We start from the raw sequence: 21,174 nt of genomic DNA, 5'->3' as shown, positions 1-21,174 counted from the left end.
ATCTGCGCACGGTGTTCAGTCGGTCCAGGGCCACCTCTCTTCCTCCACACCGGTCGTATGATTGTAGTATTGATCTCCTTCCGGGAACCACTCCCCCCCGGGGTAGACTATACTCTCTGTCGGCTCCCGAACGTAAGGCTCTCGAGGATTATTTGTCTGTAGCTCTTGACGCCGGTACCATAGTCCCCTCCTCCTCTCCCGCCGGAGCGGGGTTTTTTTTTGTCAAGAAGAAGGACGGGTCTCTGCGCCCCTGCATAGATTATCGAGGGCTGAATGACATAACAGTTAAGAATCGTTATCCGCTTCCTCTTATGTCTTCAGCCTTCGAGATCCTGCAGGGAGCCAGGTTTTTCACTAAGTTGGACCTTCGTAACGCTTACCATCTCGTGCGCATCAGGGAGGGGGACGAGTGGAAGACGGCGTTTAACACTCCGTTAGGGCACTTTGAATACCGGGTTCTTCCTTTCGGCCTCGCTAACGCTCCAGCTGTCTTTCAGGCATTAGTCAATGATGTCCTGAGAGACATGCTGAACATCTTTGTTTTCGTTTACCTTGACGATATCCTGATTTTTTCACCGTCACTCCAGATTCATCTTCAGCACGTTCGACGTGTCCTCCAGCGCCTTTTAGAGAATTGTCTTTTTGTGAAGGCTGAGAAGTGCACTTTTCATGCCTCCTCCGTCACATTTCTCGGTTCTGTTATTTCCGCTGAAGGCATTAAGATGGATCCCGCTAAGGTCCAAGCTGTCATTGATTGGCCCGCTCCTAAGTCACGCGTCGAGCTGCAGCGCTTTCTCGGCTTCGCGAACTTCTATCGTCGTTTCATCCGTAATTTCGGTCAGGTGGCAGCTCCTCTCACAGCCCTTACTTCTGTCAAGACGTGCTTTAAGTGGTCCGTTTCCGCCCAGGGAGCTTTTGATCTCCTCAAGAATCGTTTTACATCCGCTCCTATCCTTGTTACACCTGACGTCTCTAGACAGTTCGTTGTCGAGGTTGACGCGTCAGAGGTGGGCGTGGGAGCCATTCTTTCTCAGCGCTCCCTCTCTGACGACAAGGTCCACCCATGCGCGTATTTTTCTCATCGCCTGTCCCCGTCGGAACGTAACTATGATGTGGGAAACCGCGAACTGCTCGCCATCCGGTTAGCCCTAGGCGAATGGCGACAGTGGTTGGAGGGGGCGACCGTTCCTTTTGTCGTTTGGACTGACCATAGGAACCTTGAGTACATCCGTTCTGCCAAACGACTTAATGCGCGTCAGGCGCGTTGGGCGCTGTTTTTCGCTCGTTTCGAGTTCGTGATTTCTTATCGTCCGGGCTCTAAGAACACCAAGCCTGATGCTTTATCTCGTCTCTTCAGTTCTTCAGTAGCCTCCACTGACCCCGAGGGGATTCTCCCTGAGGGGCGTGTTGTCGGGTTGACTGTCTGGGGAATTGAGAGGCAGGTAAAGCAAGCGCTCACTCACACTCCGTCGCCGCGCGCTTGTCCTAGGAACCTTCTTTTCGTTCCCGTTCCTACTCGTCTGGCCGTTCTTCAGTGGGCTCACTCTGCCAAGTTAGCCGGCCACCCTGGCGTTCGGGGTACGCTTGCTTCCATTCGCCAGCGTTTTTGGTGGCCCACCCGGGAGCATGACACGCGTCGTTTCGTGGCTGCTTGTTCGGTCTGCGCGCAGACTAAGTCCGGTAACTCCCCTCCTGCCGGCCGTCTCAGGCCGCTTCCCATTCCCTCTCGACCGTGGTCTCACATCGCCTTAGATTTTGTCACCGGACTGCCTTCGTCAGCGGGGAAGACTGTTATTCTTACGGTTGTCGACAGGTTCTCTAAGGCGGCTCATTTTATTCCCCTTGCTAAGCTTCCTTCTGCTAAAGAGACGGCACAAATCATCATCGAGAATGTTTTCAGAATTCATGGCCTTCCGTCAGACGTCGTTTCGGACAGAGGTCCGCAATTCACGTCTCAATTTTGGAGGGAGTTTTGCCGTTTGATTGGGGCTTCCGTCAGTCTCTCTTCCGGCTTTCACCCCCAGTCTAACGGTCAAGCAGAACGGGCCAATCAGACTATTGGTCGCATCTTACGCAGTCTTTCTTTTCGCAACCCTGCGTCTTGGTCAGAACAGCTCCCCTGGGCAGAATACGCCCACAACTCGCTTCCTTCGTCTGCGACAGGGCTATCTCCTTTTCAGAGTAGCCTCGGGTACCAGCCTCCGCTGTTCTCATCTCAGTTCGCCGAGTCCAGCGTCCCCTCCGCTCAGGCTTTTGTCCAACGTTGCGAGCGCACCTGGAAGAGGGTCAGGTCTGCACTTTGCCGTTATAGGGCGCAGACTGTGAGAGCTGCTAATAAGCGTAGAACTAAGAGTCCTAGATATTGTCGCGGTCAGAGAGTTTGGCTCTCCACTCAGAACCTTCCCCTTAAGACCGCTTCTCGCAAGTTGACCCCGCGGTTCATTGGTCCGTTCCGTATTTCTCAAATCATTAACCCTGTCGCAGTGCGACTTCTTCTGCCGCGATATCTTCGTCGCGTCCACCCGGTCTTCCATGTCTCCTGTGTCAAGCCCGTTCTTCGCGCCCCCGCTCGTCTTCCCCCCCCCCCCCCCCATCCTTGTCGAGGGCGCACCCATCTACAGGGTCCGTAGGATTTTGGACATGCGTCCTCGGGGCCGTGGTCATCAGTACCTAGTAGATTGGGAGGGGTACGGTCCTGAGGAGAGGAGTTGGGTTCCCTCTCGGGACGTGCTGGACCGTGCGCTGATCGATGATTTCCTCCGTTGCCGCCAGGCTTCCTCCTCGAGTGCGCCAGGAGGCGCTCGGTGAGTGGGGGGGTACTGTCATGTTGTCTTGTCTCTGTCCTTTCCCTTCACCCTGTCTCCCTCTGCTGGTCGTTGTTATGTTACCTTTTCTCCCCCTCTTTTCCCCAGCTGTGCCTTGTCTCCTCCTAATTACCCATTCACCCCGTTCCCCACCTGTTCCCTTTTTCCCTCTGATTAGGTCCCTATATCTCTCTCTGTTTCTGCTCCTGTCCTTGTCGGATTCTTGTTTGTTTGTTTGTTTGTGTGTCTCATGCCTGAACCAGACTATCATCGTGTGTGCTGCAACCTTGTCCTGTCCTGTCGGAATCTACCTGTCCATCTGAGCCCACGTATGTTCGTCATTAAAGTACTCTGTTTGTTAATTCGCTTTTGGGTCCTCATTCACGCACCATAACACTCATAGCCTTCGTGTCTTCTTCGTCTACCAAGATCTTCAGACTGTACGCTGCCTTTCCTCATATTGCCCTAAAAACAAACCACCCTCTAACGTTGATATGACTTTATATTACACATGTAGAGCATTTCATAGATGATGGCAGTTTATTCTTATAGTTACATAGCTAATATTTTGTTTTCAAAAGGTAATATGAGTGCAATACAACAACAAAGCGACGGAAGCCCTTGAGTTTTTTTTAAAGGTGCATTCAATACAGTGTTCTTCCATGGTTCTACATATGAAGGCTCAAGCATATTTACAGAATGTATATACAGTCCTTATAGAAAAACAGCTAATACAAATAATCTGCTTTTTTATAGCAGCAAAATAAACTAAAATAGTATTTACACTGACTGCAAATACTGTTTTTCCCATTCTTTAAGTAATATCAGTGATAAATTCATTACATCAAATACTATATGCAACTCCCGTTGTCCTAAAATAAAATGACCTTATAAAAGTATCTTTAAAATAATCAGAGATGAATGATAGCATTCTCCTATCAAAAGAAAAGAGGGAAATTGAATGAGTTTCATTATCGAATTGAATTCTACTTATTCAAAAACACATTTCTGTCTGAAAAGTTAACAAATGAAATATTGGTATTGCAGCGTGACCTCAATCTTAGAAAATAAAGTGAATTGTAAAACCAGATGACACGCTCACACACGTGTTTCGAACACATTCCAGCCCTCCCATTACTGTAACATTCCTCTTGCATTTGTTACTGTAAATATAGATCTGTATTTATACATGTTATATTTAAATAAAGTGAAAGCATCCATTTAACATGAAAAGAGCTATATATATATATATATGTATAAATATAAAACATATCCAGTACTTTTTCTTTTGCAAGACTATTCTATTCTTTTCTTTTCTTCAAACTTTGTATGTGCAAGTTCTGTGCAGACCCTCTACCCATCACAAAACGACAAACATTTTACATTCATGACTTTAACATTGTCACCTGATGGAATCAAGGAAACGCAAACTCCCAGCAGGCCTTTCAACATAGGCCACTATGTCAACATTCCGGAGTCAACAGCTAGAGGTTCAGGAAAACTATCATACACTTCCTTGCATCTTAGAAACACTCAAGTTGCACTTCAAGTATTCAACAAGGCATGGTTCTTCTCTAAAAAAACCTGACCAATACTATGCTTATTTAGCTACGAAATACATGGTTGTTGTTTTTCATACAGTATAACTACGATTCACATACATACAGCCATGCATTAAGAAAGTTCACCCGATCCCAGAAACGTAACACTTCCACCCTTGCTTACAGAGGCAGAAAACATTATTGCAACAATCGTCTGATTTGTGAAATACTTCATGCTCTCTGTTCGTTTACACTTCAAGTTTGGTTTGAATCTCCTCTTGACACTCTGAAAAGATTTCAGATTTTTGTTTTTTTCAGTTCGACACATTAATGAAGGTTAAATGACACATTCACAAATCTACCTCTACTGATTAACACGTATCCTTAACAAGAGATAACAGAGCGATGTAGTCTGTAACTTCAATATAATAAACACATAGGAGAAGGAAGCCATGTCTCATATACGGTAAGTATTCGTGTAGAAACACAGCCAACCTGGATGTAGTAATTGGGTAGTCCCAGCTCTATAGCCTTAAGGCTCTGATCTGACCTCCTGGGGCCTGTCACAGCAGAGACACATGGGCCTGTAAAGCCATTACCAGCATGCTCAACACAACAGACAGACTAGAGACAGACTAGTGAAGGGAGCTCTACTTCCTTCACTAGTTTCCACACTCAGTCCACCATGTCGTCTATAGAAGAATGCAACTGAGCCCCCATTCTGGCTCAGGGTGCATGTAGGCCATGCAGAGCCAACATGGTGTGTTAACATTTAGCTAAGGCCGCTTCAGATAACAGCACAACTCGCCACAAGGCCCAAACCATGCAGCAACCAGGTGTTAAATGTAAATGCACTACAAGTGAGAGGATATAATATAACTCTTCTTTTCTATTTTTTTACCCCATTTTCTCCCCAATTTCGTGGTATTCAATTGGTAGTTATAGTCTTGTCTCATCGCTGCAACTCCTGTACAAACTCAGGAGAGGCAAAGGTCGAGAGCCGTGCGTCCTCCAAAACACAACCCAACCAAGCCACACTGCTTCCTGACACAATGCCTTAACCCACTTAACCCAGAAGCCAACAGCACCAATGTGTTGGAAGAAACACCGTGAACCTGGCGACCGTGTCAGCGCGCACTGTGCCCGGCGCGCCACAGGAGTGGGACAAGGACATCCCTGCCGGCCAAACCCTGCCGTAACCAGGACGACGCTGGGCCAATTCTGTGCCGCTCCATGGGTCTCCCGGTCGCGGCCGGCTGCGACAGAACCTGGATTCTAACCCAGAATCTCTAGTGGCACAGCTAGCACTGCGATGTACCTTAGTACCACTGCGCCACTCGGGAGGCCCCTGGATATGAACTCTTCTATCAAGACCCATTACTTCAGTTAGAAAAATAAAAGGAAGACCTATATGGTAGGAAAATAATCAACTTGAATTCCTGCACAGTTTAAGTTCTGCCTAAGTGCTCCTCCCCCAAAACTCAGACTTACAACCCCCCCCCCCCCCCTCCATGAGCAGGCACTCCCACATTTGACAAACATCTAGCTAGTATTAGTTACATCCTCAAACAAACGTCAGCAGCTGAAATTGTGCAGCGAGTGACACAATCCATTAACAATGCAATTGAAACAAGACAAAGAGAACGAATTGAAGCCTGAAATCTGTTTCTCCTCTGTGAGACAGAAGAGCTTCCAAGCTCCTTACAGTGCTCCTCAACTTCTGTCCTCCTTTTGGTATGCAATTCTCCGTAACTCCAAAATGCAGCATTGAGATTCTTTCTCATTTCCTTAAAGTGTTTCTGTTCTCCGTCAACGGTGAGGCCCTTGTGATCTCAGAAGGATATATTCTGAAAGGTGGAAAATAGGATCCTTACTATAAATTACTAAAGAGGATAAAGATATATTTGTGTGGATCAGCATTTCCCCAAACTCGCTCCTGGGGACCACAAGGGGTGCCCGTTTTGGTTTTTGATCTGGCACTACACAGCTGATTCAAATAATCAAAGCCTGATGATGAATTCGTTATTTGAATCAGCTGTGTAGTTCCGGATCAAAAACCAAAACGAGCACCCCTTGTGGTCCCCAGGAGCGAGTTTGGGGAAATGCTTGTGTACAGTTGATATAGTGTAACTCAGGTGTGTCAAACTCATTCCACGGAGGGTCGAGTGTCTGGCGTTTTTAGTTTTTCCTTTCAATTTAGACCTAGACAACCAGGTGAGGGAGAGTTCTTTACTAATTAGTGACCTAAATGTATCAATCAAGTACGAGGAAGGAGCGAAAACCAGCAGACACTCGGCTCTGTGTGGAATGAGTTTGGCACATGGTGTAACTGGACTTATTACAATTTAGTATGTCATAACAGTTAGAAATTCAATAATTAGGAGAACTGATTGATTTACCAAACAATGCCTTCCTCCCCCTCCTCTCCTAACTGAGAAATCACCTCCTTATACATGTGCAGTTTCCACTTAAAGCCACTAAAAACCTTTTAAGTCCAAAAAGTAATACATCAACCCTGTAAATGATACCAGGCCTGGCCCATTTGGTGATAACAATGTCCTCCTGCAACATAATGTCAAAAATATATAGAGGAAAGTAAACTAAATAATCATGTTCAATCAAAAGAGCAATTTTCTGCATTTTCAAATGCTTCACTTATTAGAAGAATATAATATTTCTTAGAGACTCTTCGTCTTTTCCTTCATCTTGACCCTTGAATGGAAGTGAGAGTGAAGTGCATGTCTTTTTCCAGAGATCCCAGTTCAGCGCGTGAACGTCGGTCGCACTGTGTATCCACCGTCCCCTGATCTGTCCTGTCCAGTTGGACCGCCTCGATCGCGGCCCCTGGTGGCCCTGAGAGGGAGCGACGCCTGTCCTCTCCTCGCCACACCACAGTCCTTAGACCGTGACGAGCGAGAGACAGGCCCCAAATTAAACGAAATACAAGTCAAAACCTTAACACATCATGGCCCATGTGTGTCTTTGAGAAAGAGGTCGGTCAAGCCCATGCCAGCAGCAGATTATTGGGTGGCAATGGCCCGGTTGTAAAAAAGGAATGTTGTTTTTTATTTTTTGATGATCGTTGCATTGCTATGGTTACAGTAAGCTCCGACCTTTCCAGTTAATTGGCGATCACATCAAATTACAGAGTGGACTCGCACTGCACTTTACACGTAGTGGTGGCACCTTTCTTTGTCAGTTTTAGAACGCTGGGTTTCTCCGTGACGCTGTTATCGGACACGAGTCTTGTTAGAGCCTTCTGCTCGCCCTTGGCCTCCGCGTCACCGTGACTTGGGTAGATGACCAGGAACCAGGCGGTGAGGAAACCCAGGAAGGAGCCGCCGGACGCCACCATGGGGATGACCTGCACACTACCCGTGGCGTCCACTGCTGCGCCCAGCGCCGACGCCACCAGGATCTGGGAGATGTACACCTGGCACGACAGGATGGCACAGTCGATGCCGAAGCCCCGCTTGGAATTCCCCGGGCTGTGGTGGATGTACTGGGAGAGAGGGAGGGGAGAGGTGAGAGGGAGAAGAGGGAAGAGTGAGGGAGACAAGAGAGAGGGAGAAAAGAGAGCAGTAGAGAGCGGTAGAGAGGGATAGTAGAGAGAGGGAGAGTAGAGAGCAGCAAGGGAGAGTAGAGAGGGAGAGAAGAGAGAGGGAGAGTAGAGAGGGGAGTGAGGGAGAGTAGAGAGAGGGAGAGAAGAGAGAGAAGAGAGAAGAGAGAAGAGAGAAGAGAGGAGAGAAGAGTAGAGAGAGCAGCGAGGGAGAGTAGAGAGGGAGAGTAGAGAGGGAGAGAAGAGAGAGGGAGAGAAGAGAGTAGAGAGGGGAGTGAGGGAGAGTAGAGAGAGGGAGAGAAGAGAGGAGAGTAGAGAGAGCAGCGAGGGAGAGTAGAGAGAGGGAAAGTAGAGAGGGATAGTAGAGAGGGGAGAAGAGAGAGAAGAGAGAGGGAGAGAAGAGAGAGGGAGAGAAGAGAGAGGGAGAGTAGAGAGAGGGAGAGAAGAGAGGGAGAGAAGAGAGGGAGAGAGGGAGAGTAGAGAGAGGGAGAGAGGGAGAGAAGAGAGTAGAGAGGGAGAAGGATAGTAGAGAGGGAGAGAAGAGAGGGAGAGAGGGAGAGTAGAGGGAGAGAGGGAGAGTAGAGGGAGAGAGGGAGAGTAGAGGGAGAGAGGGAGAGTAGAGGGAGAGAGGGAGAGTAGAGAGAGGGAGAGAGGGATAGTAGAGAGAGGGATAGTAGAGAGAGTAGAAAGAGGGAAAGTAGAGAGAGTAGATAGAGGGACAGTAGAGAGAGGGAGAGTACAGAGAGGGAGAGAGGGATGGTAGAGAGAGGGAGAGTAGAGAGAGGGAGAGAGGGATAGTAGAGAGAGGGAGAGTAGAGAGAGCAGCGAGTGGAGAGGGAAAGAAGAGAGAGGGAGAGGAGAGAAGAGAGTAGAGAGAGGAGAGAAGAGAGAAGAGAGAAGAGAGAAGAGAGAAGAGAGAAGAGAGAAGAGAGAAGAGAGAAGAGAGAAGAGAGAAGAGAGGAGAGGAGAGGAGAGGAGAGGAGAGGAGAGGAGAGGAGAGGAGAGGAGAGGAGAGGAGAGGAGAGGAGAGAGAAGAGAGAAGAGAGAAGAGAGAAGAGAGTAGAGAGAGGGAGAGGAGAGAGTGGAGAGAGAGGAGAGGAGAGGAGAGAGAGGAGAGAGAGGAGAGGAGAGGAGAGGAGAGGAGAGGAGAGAGGAGAGTAGAGAGAGCAGCGAGGGAGAGTATAGAGAGGGAGAGTAGAGAGGGAGAGAAGAGAGAGGAGAGTAGAGAGGGGAGTGAGGGAGAGTAGAGAGAGGGAGAGAAGAGAGAGGATAGTCGAGAGGGAGAGAAGAGAGAGGGATAGTAGAGAGAGGGAGAGTACAGAGAGAGGGAGAGTAGAGAGAGGGAGAGAGGGATAGTAGAGAGAGGAGAGTAGAGAGGGGAGTGGGGGAGAGTAGAGAGAGGGAGAGAGAGAAGAGAGAGGGAGAGAAGAGAGAGAAGAGAGAGGATAGTAGAGAGGGAGAGAAGAGAGATAACAACAAATGTAGAATTACTGATGCTAGCATTGGATGTGCTGTGGAAGCAGAGCAACTTGTGTCATCGACAGGTACAGGTGTTGTACTGCAGGTAGTAGCAGTACTACCAGTAGAGCTGGTATGTGTCTCTATGGACGCGGGCCTTACTTTTTAAAATAATTTATCAATTTTTGAGCAAACGGAATGAGCAGCAGCTACGTTTGGCTGGAATTCCCGCGAGAGAGTAACATGATTGGATGTTCATTATTTGAGTAGGCTGCCTGTATTTGACATTGTGTTGTTATTTCACTGAACACTGGATGGTTTAATTTAATTTTTGGCAGGGAAATGAGGCAACTCGGGATAGAAAAAAACTCAAATGTATTGCCCTGTTGAAAAATATGAAGATCTTTTTTTAAATATATATTTTTTTAAATATATATTTTTTTAAATATATATTTTTTTATGTGAATCACATTTTTATTTGGTGTACCCCCAGCGGCATTATCAGTCTATACTAACTAACCTGTTATATCAGTGTCTACTAACTAACCTGTTATATCAGTGTCTACTAACTAACCTGTTATATCAGTGTCTACTAACTAACCTGTTATATCAGTGTCTACTAACTAACCTGTTATATCAGTGTCTACTAACTAACCTGTTATATCAGTGTCTACTAACTAACCTGTTATATCAGTGTCTACTAACTAACCTGTTATATCAGTCTATACTAACTAACCTGTTATATCAGTCTATACTAACTAACCTGTTATATCAGTCTATACTAACTAACCTGTTATATCAGTCTATACTAACTAACCTGTTATATCAGTGTCTACTAACTAACCTGTTATATCAGTGTCTACTAACTAACCTGTTATATCAGTGTCTACTAACTAACCTGTTATATCAGTCTATACTAACTAACCTGTTATATCAGTGTCTACTAACTAACCTGTTATATCAGTCTATACTAACTAACCTGTTATATCAGTCTATACTAACTAACCTGTTATATCAGTCTATACTAACTAACCTGTTATATCAGTGTCTACTAACTAACCTGTTATATCAGTGTCTACTAACTAACCTGTTATATCAGTCTATACTAACTAACCTGTTATATCAGTGTCTACTAACTAACCTGTTATATCAGTCTATACTAACTAACCTGTTATATCAGTCTATACTAACTAACCTGTTATATCAGTCTATACTAACTAACCTGTTATATCAATCTATACTAACTAACCTGTTATATCAATCTATACTAACTAACCTGTTATATCAGTGTCTACTAACTAACCTGTTATATCAGTGTCTACTAACTAATCTGTTATATCAGTGTCTACTAACTAACCTGTTATATCAGTCTATACTAACTAACCTGTTATATCAGTGTCTACTAACTAACCTGTTATATCAGTCTATACTAACTAACCTGTTATATCAGTCTATACTAACTAACCTGTTATATCAGTCTATACTAACTAACCTGTTATATCAATCTATACTAACTAACCTGTTATATCAGTGTCTACTAACTAACCTGTTATATCAGTGTCTACTAACTAACCTGTTATATCAGTGTCTACTAACTAACCTGTTATATCAGTCTATACTAACTAACCTGTTATATCAGTGTGTAACTAACTAACCTGTTATATCAGTCTATACTAACTAACCTGTTATATCAGTGTGTAACTAACTAACCTGTTATATCAGTCTATACTAACTAACCTGTTATATCAGTGTGTAACTAACTAACCTGTTATATCAGTCTATACTAACTAACCTGTTATATCAGTGTGTAACTAACTAACCTGTTATATCAGTGTGTAACTAACTAACCTGTTATATCAGTCTATACTAACTAACCTGTTATATCAGTGTGTAACTAACTAACCTGTTATATCAGTCTATACTAACTAACCTGTTATATCAGTCTATACTAACTAACCTGTTATATCAGTGTCTACTAACTAACCTGTTATATCAGTGTCTACTAACTAACCTGTTATATCAGTCTATACTAACTAACCTGTTATATCAGTGTCTACTAACTAACCTGTTATATCAGTCTATACTAACTAACCTGTTATATCAGTGTCTACTAACTAACCTGTTATATCAGTGTCTACTAACTAACCTGTTATATCAGTGTCTACTAACTAACCTGTTATATCAGTGTCTACTAACTAACCTGTTATATCAGTGTCTACTAACTAACCTGTTATATCAGTGTCTACTAACTAACCTGTTATATCAATCTATACTAACTAACCTGTTATATCAGTGTCTACTAACTAACCTGTTATATCAGTGTCTACTAACTAACCTGTTATATCAGTCTATACTAACTAACCTGTTATATCAGTGTCTACTAACTATACCTGTTATATCAGTGTCTACTAACTATACCTGTTATATCAGTGTCTACTAACTAACCTGTTATATCAGTGTGTAACTAACTAACCTGTTATATCAGTCTATACTAACTAACCTGTTATATCAGTGTCTACTAACTAACCTGTTATATCAGTGTCTACTAACTAACCTGTTATATCAGTCTATACTAACTAACCTGTTATATCAGTGTCTACTAACTAACCTGTTATATCAGTCTATACTAACTAACCTGTTATATCAGTGTCTACTAACTAACCTGTTATATCAGTGTCTACTAACTAACCTGTTATATCAGTGTCTACTAACTAACCTGTTATATCAGTGTCTACTAACTAACCTGTTATATCAGTGTCTACTAACTAACCTGTTATATCAGTGTCTACTAACTAACCTGTTATATCAATCTATACTAACTAACCTGTTATATCAGTGTCTACTAACTAACCTGTTATATCAGTGTCTACTAACTAACCTGTTATATCAGTCTATACTAACTAACCTGTTATATCAGTGTCTACTAACTATACCTGTTATATCAGTGTCTACTAACTATACCTGTTATATCAGTGTCTACTAACTAACCTGTTATATCAGTGTGTAACTAACTAACCTGTTATATCAGTGTGTAACTAACTAACCTGTTATATCAGTGTCTACTAACTAACCTGTTATATCAGTGTGTAACTAACTAATCTGTTATATCAGTGTCTACTAACTAACCTGTTATATCAGTGTCTACTAACTAACCTGTTATATCAGTGTCTACTAACTAACCTGTTATATCAGTCTATACTAACTAACCTGTTATATCAGTGTCTACTAACTAACCTGTTATATCAGTGTGTAACTAACTAACCTGTTATATCAGTGTGTAACTAACTAACCTGTTATATCAGTGTCTACTAACTAACCTGTTATATCAGTGTGTAACTAACTAATCTGTTATATCAGTGTCTAGTAACTAACCTGTTATATCAGTGTCTACTAACTAACCTGTTATATCAGTGTCTACTAACTAACCTGTTATATCAGTCTATACTAACTAACCTGTTATATCAGTCTATACTAACTAACCTGTTATATCAGTGTCTACTAACTAACCTGTTATATCAGTGTCTACTAACTAACCTGTTATATCAGCGTCTACTAACTAACCTGTTATATCAGTCTATACTAACTAACCTGTTATATCAGTGTCTACTAACTAACCTGTTATATCAGTGTCTACTAACTAACCTGTTATATCAGTGTCTACTAACTAACCTGTTATATCAGTGTGTAACTAACTAACCTGTTATATCAGTGTCTACTAACTAACCTGTTATATCAGTGTCTACTAACTAACCTGTTATATCAGTGTCTACTAACTAACCTGTTATATCAGTCTATACTAACTAACCTGTTATATCAGTGTCTACTAACTAACCTGTTATATCAGTGTCTACTAACTAACCTGTTATATCAGCGTCTACTAACTAACCTGTTATATCAGTCTATACTAACTAACCTGTTATATCAGTGTCTACTAACTAACCTGTTATATCAGTGTCTACTAACTAACCTGTTATATCAGTGTGTAACTAACTAACCTGTTATATCAGTCTATACTAACTAACCTGTTATATCAGTGTCTACTAACTAACCTGTTATATCAGTGTCTACTAACTAACCTGTTATATCAGTGTGTAACTAACTAACCTGTTATATCAGCGTCTACTAACTAACCTGTTATATCAGCGTCTACTAACTAACCTGTTATATCAGTCTATACTAACTAACCTGTTATATCAGTCTATACTAACTAACCTGTTATATCAGTGTCTACTAACTAACCTGTTATATCAGTGTCTACTAACTAACCTGTTATATCAGCGTCTACTAACTAACCTGTTATATCAGTCTATACTAACTAACCTGTTATATCAGTGTCTACTAACTAACCTGTTATATCAGTGTCTACTAACTAACCTGTTATATCAGTGTGTAACTAACTAACCTGTTATATCAGTGTCTACTAACTAACCTGTTATATCAGTGTCTACTAACTAACCTGTTATATCAGTGTCTACTAACTAACCTGTTATATCAGTCTATACTAACTAACCTGTTATATCAGTGTGTAACTAACTAACCTGTTATATCAGTCTATACTAACTAACCTGTTATATCAGTCTATACTAACTAACCTGTTATATCAGTGTCTACTAACTAACCTGTTATATCAGTGTCTACTAACTAACCTGTTATATCAGTGTCTACTAACTAACCTGTTATATCAGTGTCTACTAACTAACCTGTTATATCAGTGTCTACTAACTAACCTGTTATATCAGTCTATACTAACTAACCTGTTATATCAGTCTATACTAACTAACCTGTTATATAAGTCTAAACTAACTAACCTGTTATATCAGTGTGTGTACTAACTAGTATAGATCCTTACCTCTTTCATCTCATGGTATTGTCCCAGGAGGGCATAAGGGCAGTAGGAGATGCTCATGGAGATGATGCCCATGCTGCTGATCATCACCATGGAGACGTAGACATTGGGGAAGATGGCCATGACAGCTGTACCGATGGAGAAGCCCAGCGTACCCAAGACGTAGATTACCTTGATGCTCAGGTCAAAGTTGTCCAGGTACTTCTGCAGTACGGCTGCAAACAACAGAATATAATCGTTTATAAGCATTTGGGAATATAAACAAGGAGATGCTAAATCAAATGTATTTTATAAAGCCCTTTTTAGGTCAGCAGGTGTCACAAAGTGTTTTACAAGATACTCAGTCTAAAACCCCAAAGAACATGCAAAGCAGAAGCGAAAGCACATTGGCGATGCTGGAAACCTAGATTTCATGTGGCCTGGAATAAGTTGGTTTCAGTGTTATCCACACCGTGGCTCAACTGGATGGCACCATGATTTAGTGACCAGTAGCTAGTACAACATTCCTCTGGGTGTTTAGATCCTGGGTTGCTGTACAGCTCTTTGTGAGTTGTCTGACTGTACTTGTACAGGTCGTCTCAGCTCACTAGCTCATCACGGTCAAACCCTCCAGCATGTGAACAGAGCCACAGATAGCACCTTGGCTGAAGACTGTGTGCACATTGTTCACTACCGTTTTTATGGCTGCTTCAAAGCACACGGCCTGCACATGCCTGTGTATGGGCAAGTGCGCTCATTCCTTCATTGGTCACTTCATTTATTTTTTTGTTCACTCGTTCGTCCATCCATCCATCCATCCTTCCTTCCTTTCATCCATCATTCAACTCAGTGACTGGTCAGTGACCTGAGCAGGAGGCAGCTGTCAGGGCGTAGATGACCAGCCCCCAGCAGCCCATCTGAACTCCTTTGTGGTAGTTCTGCAGATCCGTGGAGTTAGCAGGAGCCTGGAGAGAGAAGATAAAACAACTCAGCTTGGTTACTGAGAGAGAATGTGAGGCTGGTGAAGCAGGCGAGCAACCAGAGTTTAGCAGGTTCAAATCACAGGTCGGCAGGAAAATCTGGTGTGGAGTGAGTTTTTTTGTGTGATCAATATTTTTTTTTTGCAGAACACAAGGATATGTACATTTATGCCCAAAAAGAAAACTTTGCCCAAAATAAATACAATTGACTTTATAATAACGTGACACAATGACCTTGGAGTCCCAGCAGCCTTACCGTGGGGTCTCCATGGTAGATGACCTGGCCCATGAAGTCAGTGTAGAAGACGGCCTCAGCTATGATGGAAAACCAGGTGAGGAGATGACAGACACACAGCCTCATCAGCTCTGGAGGCATCTTCAGCATGGACAGCCACAGCAGCCTGACCGTGGTCTCCGTCTCCCCCTCCTCACTCTCTGTGTCCCCGCTGGAGTTGGTAATGCCTGACTGGTGGCGCGCTCTGGGGTTCTGCTGTCTCCTCTTCTGTCTACGCTGCACCTCGTAGATGTCGTTCAAGCTGCGCGAGGACTTGATGAGCAGCGCGGCGTTGGCTCGCCGGTAGCGGTAGCGGTGGGAGCCCACGCGGCCGTAGTAGGAGAAGGTGCAGGACGGCTGGCGGTAGAAGATGTGGCGGCGGTGCCGCGTGGAGGCGTTGGTGCTGGCCGAGTTCTTCATGACTGAGCGGGCGTGCCCGTTGGCGCCCTGGCCCAAGCCGTTGGCGTGCGCCCGGCCGTTGGGCGTCTTCTGCTCGTTGACCTGGTTGTTGAGCAGCTCCTCCTCCCCGTCGCGGTCCTGCTCCTGCAGAAACTGGGACAGCCGGCAGATCTTTTTGGAGGTTTTGAGGAGGTCCTGGCTGCCTGTGCTGCTGCTGCGGCGTGGTGGAGAGCCGTGGTAGGATGACAGGTGGTCGGCGAAGATGGAGGGCTCGATGTGGCGCAGGAACAGAGCCTCGTGGTCCAGGTGATCTAGTGTTGCATCGGCCATTTGCAGCACAGAGTCAGACTTGGACCTCACCATCTCCACATCCAGGAAGTGCATGTTAATGTCGCGCAACGAGCGCCCGTCCTCGCCCCCCTCTCCGTAGAACTCGTAACGGTCACAAGGGTCGTAGATGTCGTCCTCTCCAATGAGCTCCATGTGGGGGGTGTTGTGGCCGTGGAGCTTCCCCAGGGTGTCGTTGACCTTGTTGACAGTGGAGGAGGCGGCGTCAGCCTCCTCGTCCAGCCGGTCCTGCTGGGGGCTGTACCGCTGCTCCTCGATGCTGAACAGATGCAGAGCCACCGAGATGGTGAACAAGATGGCGGCGAAGAAGAAGAGGATCTGCTCCTGGGACTTGAAGATTGAGCCCAGGAAGGTGTGGGTCCAGTCCAGACCGCCCAGCGCGTAGCCCACCGCTCCCCCACAACCTGGCACAGACACACACATCATTTCCTGTTTGAGAATATTCAATCTATCAAAACTTTCACAGACATTACAGACACAGGTATGTGATGGAAATATCCTGCTACTAAGACGTGTGTCATACCAGAGGAGAAGGCGTGGATGTTGAGGGCCATGTCTTGTTCTTCGGTGTCTGCCACATCTAGTAGGTAGGCCCTTATGGGACCCTCTGTTGCGTCTGCACTGAAGTCCAGCACCACCACTCCGAGCACCGTCAGAACGATCCCTATGGGCTGGTTATTTGGCACGTCACCGACGGCAAGACCTTGACCACAACCAGAGACTGAGTTAGTATCCGAGCCGGTATAACAGGTTCAGAAAACCATAGACCTAATTCACAGACAGAGAGAACGTTGGACACAGAGACCATTCCATTCCATTATACATATATTGAAAAGCAATACCCATCTTAGTTCCTTTCAGCTCTCCAACTAGGAGCACACTGCTGGATCAATAGGGAGAGAGAGATGAAAAGAGAGAGAGAGAGAGAGATGGAGAGAGAGATGGAGAGAGAGTTGATAGAGAGATGGAGAGATGGAGGGAGAGAGATGAAAAGAGAGATGGAGAGATGAGATAGATGGAGAGAGAGATGGAGAGAGAGTTGATAGAGAGATGGAGAGAGAGATGGAGAGAGAGTTGATAGAGAGATGGAGAGATGGAGAGAGATGGAGAGAGAGAGAGATGAAAAGAGAGATGGAGAGATGAGATAGATGGAGAGAGAGCGAGCAAGAGAGAGATGAAAAGAGAGATGGAGAGATGAGAGAGAGGAGGAGAGAGAGAGAGATGGAGAGAGAGATTGAGAGAGATTTGCACATGTCAATCAATACCCGATTAGTGGGTTAGGCCTTCTTACACACAAACACACAGGACACACACAGGACACACACACAATAGATCCCAAGTTCATACAACCAGTAGTCCTAGGCTACATTAAAAACATTAAAAAGCAATGAGTCTGATGCAACAGATCAGAACACTTAACTTTAAAATGTTGATAAACCATTAGCAACGCTCACAAGTCAGGAGGCTACGTGCGAATATACTATTTAGCGGAAAACACAGTCAAAAGCGCACCCCATATGCAAAGAGGTTTCATGTGACAGATGAAAATAACCCTTAGAAATGTAGAAATGTATGTAACGTGCTGAGAAAGCCTGCCTTCCGTTGCCTATGTATTTGCTGTTTGAGATGCTGCAGCAGCTCTCAACTGTCTGACATATTTGTCTGCTCAAAGGCTCTGTATCTGTACTCTGTTCAGATGATAACATACATAACAAATATACTATACACACACGCCAATTTAATTCCATGAAATTATGCAAATGACCCTATAGACCGATTAACATGACCAGTCAAATGTATTTCTACCAATGAAGAGGCTAAAAAGCATTATTTCGCAATTCAATTTTTTTTCTTCTTCTCCTGTCTGACGTCAATTTTATTTATCGGCTGTTCTATTTATTTATTTTTAGGCCCAAATCCGGCTTTTGCTGGCTAACGGAAACCCTGACACGCCACCATATACCCTAGGTCATTCATAGCCCATTTCCCATAACGCTTTGCGTGGTGTGTGGCTACTCTCGTTGCCCTTGTGTCTGGTCCAAGCTGTGAGAGAGACCTCTGTCTTACCCAGAGGTTTAGTATTACCCCAAAGGACATTGGTTCATGGCACACACTGACATTTATTACATATGTCACCTCACAGACCAGGAAACACACGTCAAGGTTGACTGGATCATATGTACCCTTATGGCTACAGAGCACATCTAGATGTTACCTCATCTATGTCTTACCTCATCTATGTGTTACCATCTATGTGTTACCTCATCTAGATGTTACCTCATCTATGTGTTACCTCATCTATGTGTTACCTCATCTATGTCTTACCTCATCTATGTGTTACCTCATCTATGTGTTACCTCATCTATGTGTTACCTCATCTAGATGTTACCTCATCTAGATGTTACCTCATCTAGATGTTACCTCATCTATGTGTTACCTCATCTATGTGTTACCTCATCTAGATGTTACCTCATCTAGATGTTACCTCATCTAGATGTTACCTCATCTAGATGTTACTTCATCTAGATGTAACCTCATTGGAACACTCCTGTTCTGGTCACACCAATGCAGAGTTATCGAAACAAGCATCTTATTCATCAAAATATAATTTATAATACAAACTAGACATGAAAGCTTGTGTTTCATTGCCGTAAAACAAAACAAAGCCAAAGCCTTATCGTAAGCACCATTAGTGTCAATTTCACTGGGAACGTAAACTCCTAGTAGTGAATTTCCATCATAATTGAGCCCAGAGGAACTCCCCACACACAACAACAAACAAGTCATTATTCAGACCTTCTTATTAAAGGGGAAATGCTTTTTTGAAAATATTTAGCTAATCAACAACGACCACAGATGAGGAAGAGAGGTATACAAGTTGAAGAAAGAAGTCTGTACTGAGTCTGTCTGTAGTCAGTCTGTGTGTAGTTAGTGTGTAGTCAGTCTGTGTGTAGTCAGTGTAGTTAGTGTGTAGCCAGTCTGTGTGTAGTCAGTCAGTGTGTAGTTAGTGTGTAGTCAGTCTGTGTGTAGTCAGTCTGTGTGTAGTCAGTCTGTGTGTAGTCAGTCTGTGTGTAGTCAGTCTGTGTGTAGTCAGTGTGTAGTCAGTCAGTGTGTACGTAGTAAGAAAAGCCTTTCTTCCTGACAATGGAATGGCTGATGGGGTGACGCGCAGTGAGCTAGCGCTGGAGACAGGAAGTAGCTCCAGATAGGCATTGAAAGGTAAGAAGGAGGGCACAACAGGAAACGTTTCCCTGTGAACTGGTTCCCAGTCCTTTCCCATGTCACGGAGAATGACGGTTCACACACACACACCGCCCGGCCCAGCAGGTCAGCGGACACAGGAGTCTGTAGCCTTGCTGCTTCTGTTTCTCAGCAAGTTACTGGGACCTGAGATAGGGGTGACGATGCAAAACAATAGCTGCTCTGGGAGGGCTACGACGAGGGCACTGAGCCAACACACACGTACATACACCTCTCTCCAACACTCTTCAAAGCAACACGTACATACACCTCTCTCCAACACTCTTCAAAGCCACACGGGCCAGCTAAATCAAATCCAATTGAAATCCAGGACCTGTCAAACTTTTCAGTTTGTTCAGTGACCCATGGAGCCACATCTCCAGCAAGCAGAGAAAATAAAGCTACTTGTCCTCTCTCTTCCACTACTACCCAACTCTTCAGTCCTACTTGGTGGACTGTCCTGAAGCTGGCAGCAAAACAACTCTATGGGTTATCTATCGATCTTCTCCTCTGCTGAACCTTTAAAGCACGGAGCAAAATGGATCCCTCCTCTCTTTCGCCTGCACAGTGTGAGGCACTTAGGGTCACTTCCACTGATAATGAATTTACCAAAGCCGATGGCTGCCTAATGTAGGATGTGAAAATTTTGGTCACGTTGCATTAGAACAGAATTGAAGTTATAGAATCAGGCTTTTTCCTGACCTAATCTAAACTCAGGAGAACCACAGAGAGAGCTACTTTTCAATTCAATATGCTTCATATTACACTCCAGAAGAGGGCTTATTAGGTGAGGCAGAAAGCAGCCAGACCGTCCGGCAGGCTATCACTGATAACAACAGAGAACATAATTAGTCTATTCTGTGAACTCAATCATGTCTCTCTCTCTCTGATTCACATTTCAGTCATGTAGCAGACCCACTCTTATACAGAGAGACTTACAGTAGGGAGTCATTTAGCAGACCCTCTCTTATCCAGAGAGACTTACAGTAGGGAGTGCAGACATTTTCCCCATAGTGGTCCCACGTGGGAATCAAAACCACAAACCTGGCATTGCAAGTGCCATGCTTTAGTAACTGAGCCACACACACACACACCACACACACACACACACACACACACGATAGATCCCAAGTTCATACAACCAGTAGGCCTAGGCTACAAAAAAAAAAAAAATCTGATGCAACAGATCAGAACGTTTAACTTTATAATGTTGATAAACTATTATTTCTTCATATTCATTCATATTATAAGCACAGCAACGTACACAAGGCAGGAAGCTACGCGTGAATGTTCCTTATGCTATTAAAACACTGTTGTCAAAAGCACACCCCATATGCAAGCGGTTTCACGTGACAGAGATGAACATATCTGTTAGAAATGTAGAAAGAGGGGAGAACTAAATGAGGAAAACACATTTCCATTGAAGTCATTCAGTTGCACAACTGACTAGGTATCGCCACGTTTTCCTTTCCCTTTCACTAATATGCAACAACTAGCATGGGTTGCTAATATGACTAGGATTGTTCCTTTGGCTACTGGACAATGAAAGAAAGTTAAGATAATTGCCTCTACTGATATGGTCTGATTTTGACTATAGGCTACTGTTGAAGCAAGGTAAGACATAAAAGGTTTCAAACAATTAAGTATAGGTTTTTAAAATGCATACTGCCTCCAGCTCGTTGCAAAGTGGTGTGTGATACGCTGATGAAGCCTGCCTTCTGTTGCCTATGCTTTTGCTGTTTGAGA

At 44.1% G+C, this 21,174-nt stretch overlaps 1 protein-coding gene across 1 annotated transcript in view; it reads right to left on the bottom strand.

Annotated features, from left to right (window-relative positions):
- Positions 1-5,569: 5,569 nt before the first annotated feature.
- LOC110496879 (solute carrier family 45 member 4) overlaps positions 5,570-21,174 on the bottom strand; it is a 68,860-nt gene continuing 53,255 nt past the window's right edge. The window contains exons 5-9 of the mRNA XM_036953470.1: positions 16,712-16,891; positions 15,424-16,592; positions 15,053-15,152; positions 14,212-14,423; positions 5,570-7,847 (exon numbers count right to left, since the gene is read on the bottom strand). Of these exons, the coding sequence (XP_036809365.1) occupies positions 7,488-7,847; positions 14,212-14,423; positions 15,053-15,152; positions 15,424-16,592; positions 16,712-16,891 (2,021 nt within the window). The 3' untranslated portion in view covers positions 5,570-7,487. The remainder of the gene's footprint in view (positions 7,848-14,211; positions 14,424-15,052; positions 15,153-15,423; positions 16,593-16,711; positions 16,892-21,174) is intronic.

This window comes from Oncorhynchus mykiss, chromosome 18 (genome assembly GCF_013265735.2).
Source record: "Oncorhynchus mykiss isolate Arlee chromosome 18, USDA_OmykA_1.1, whole genome shotgun sequence".
In the NCBI taxonomy this organism is placed as follows: Eukaryota; Metazoa; Chordata; class Actinopteri; order Salmoniformes; family Salmonidae; genus Oncorhynchus; species Oncorhynchus mykiss.
Note: the sequence above shows the minus strand (reverse complement) of the source record. Positions and strands in the feature narration are given on the sequence as shown.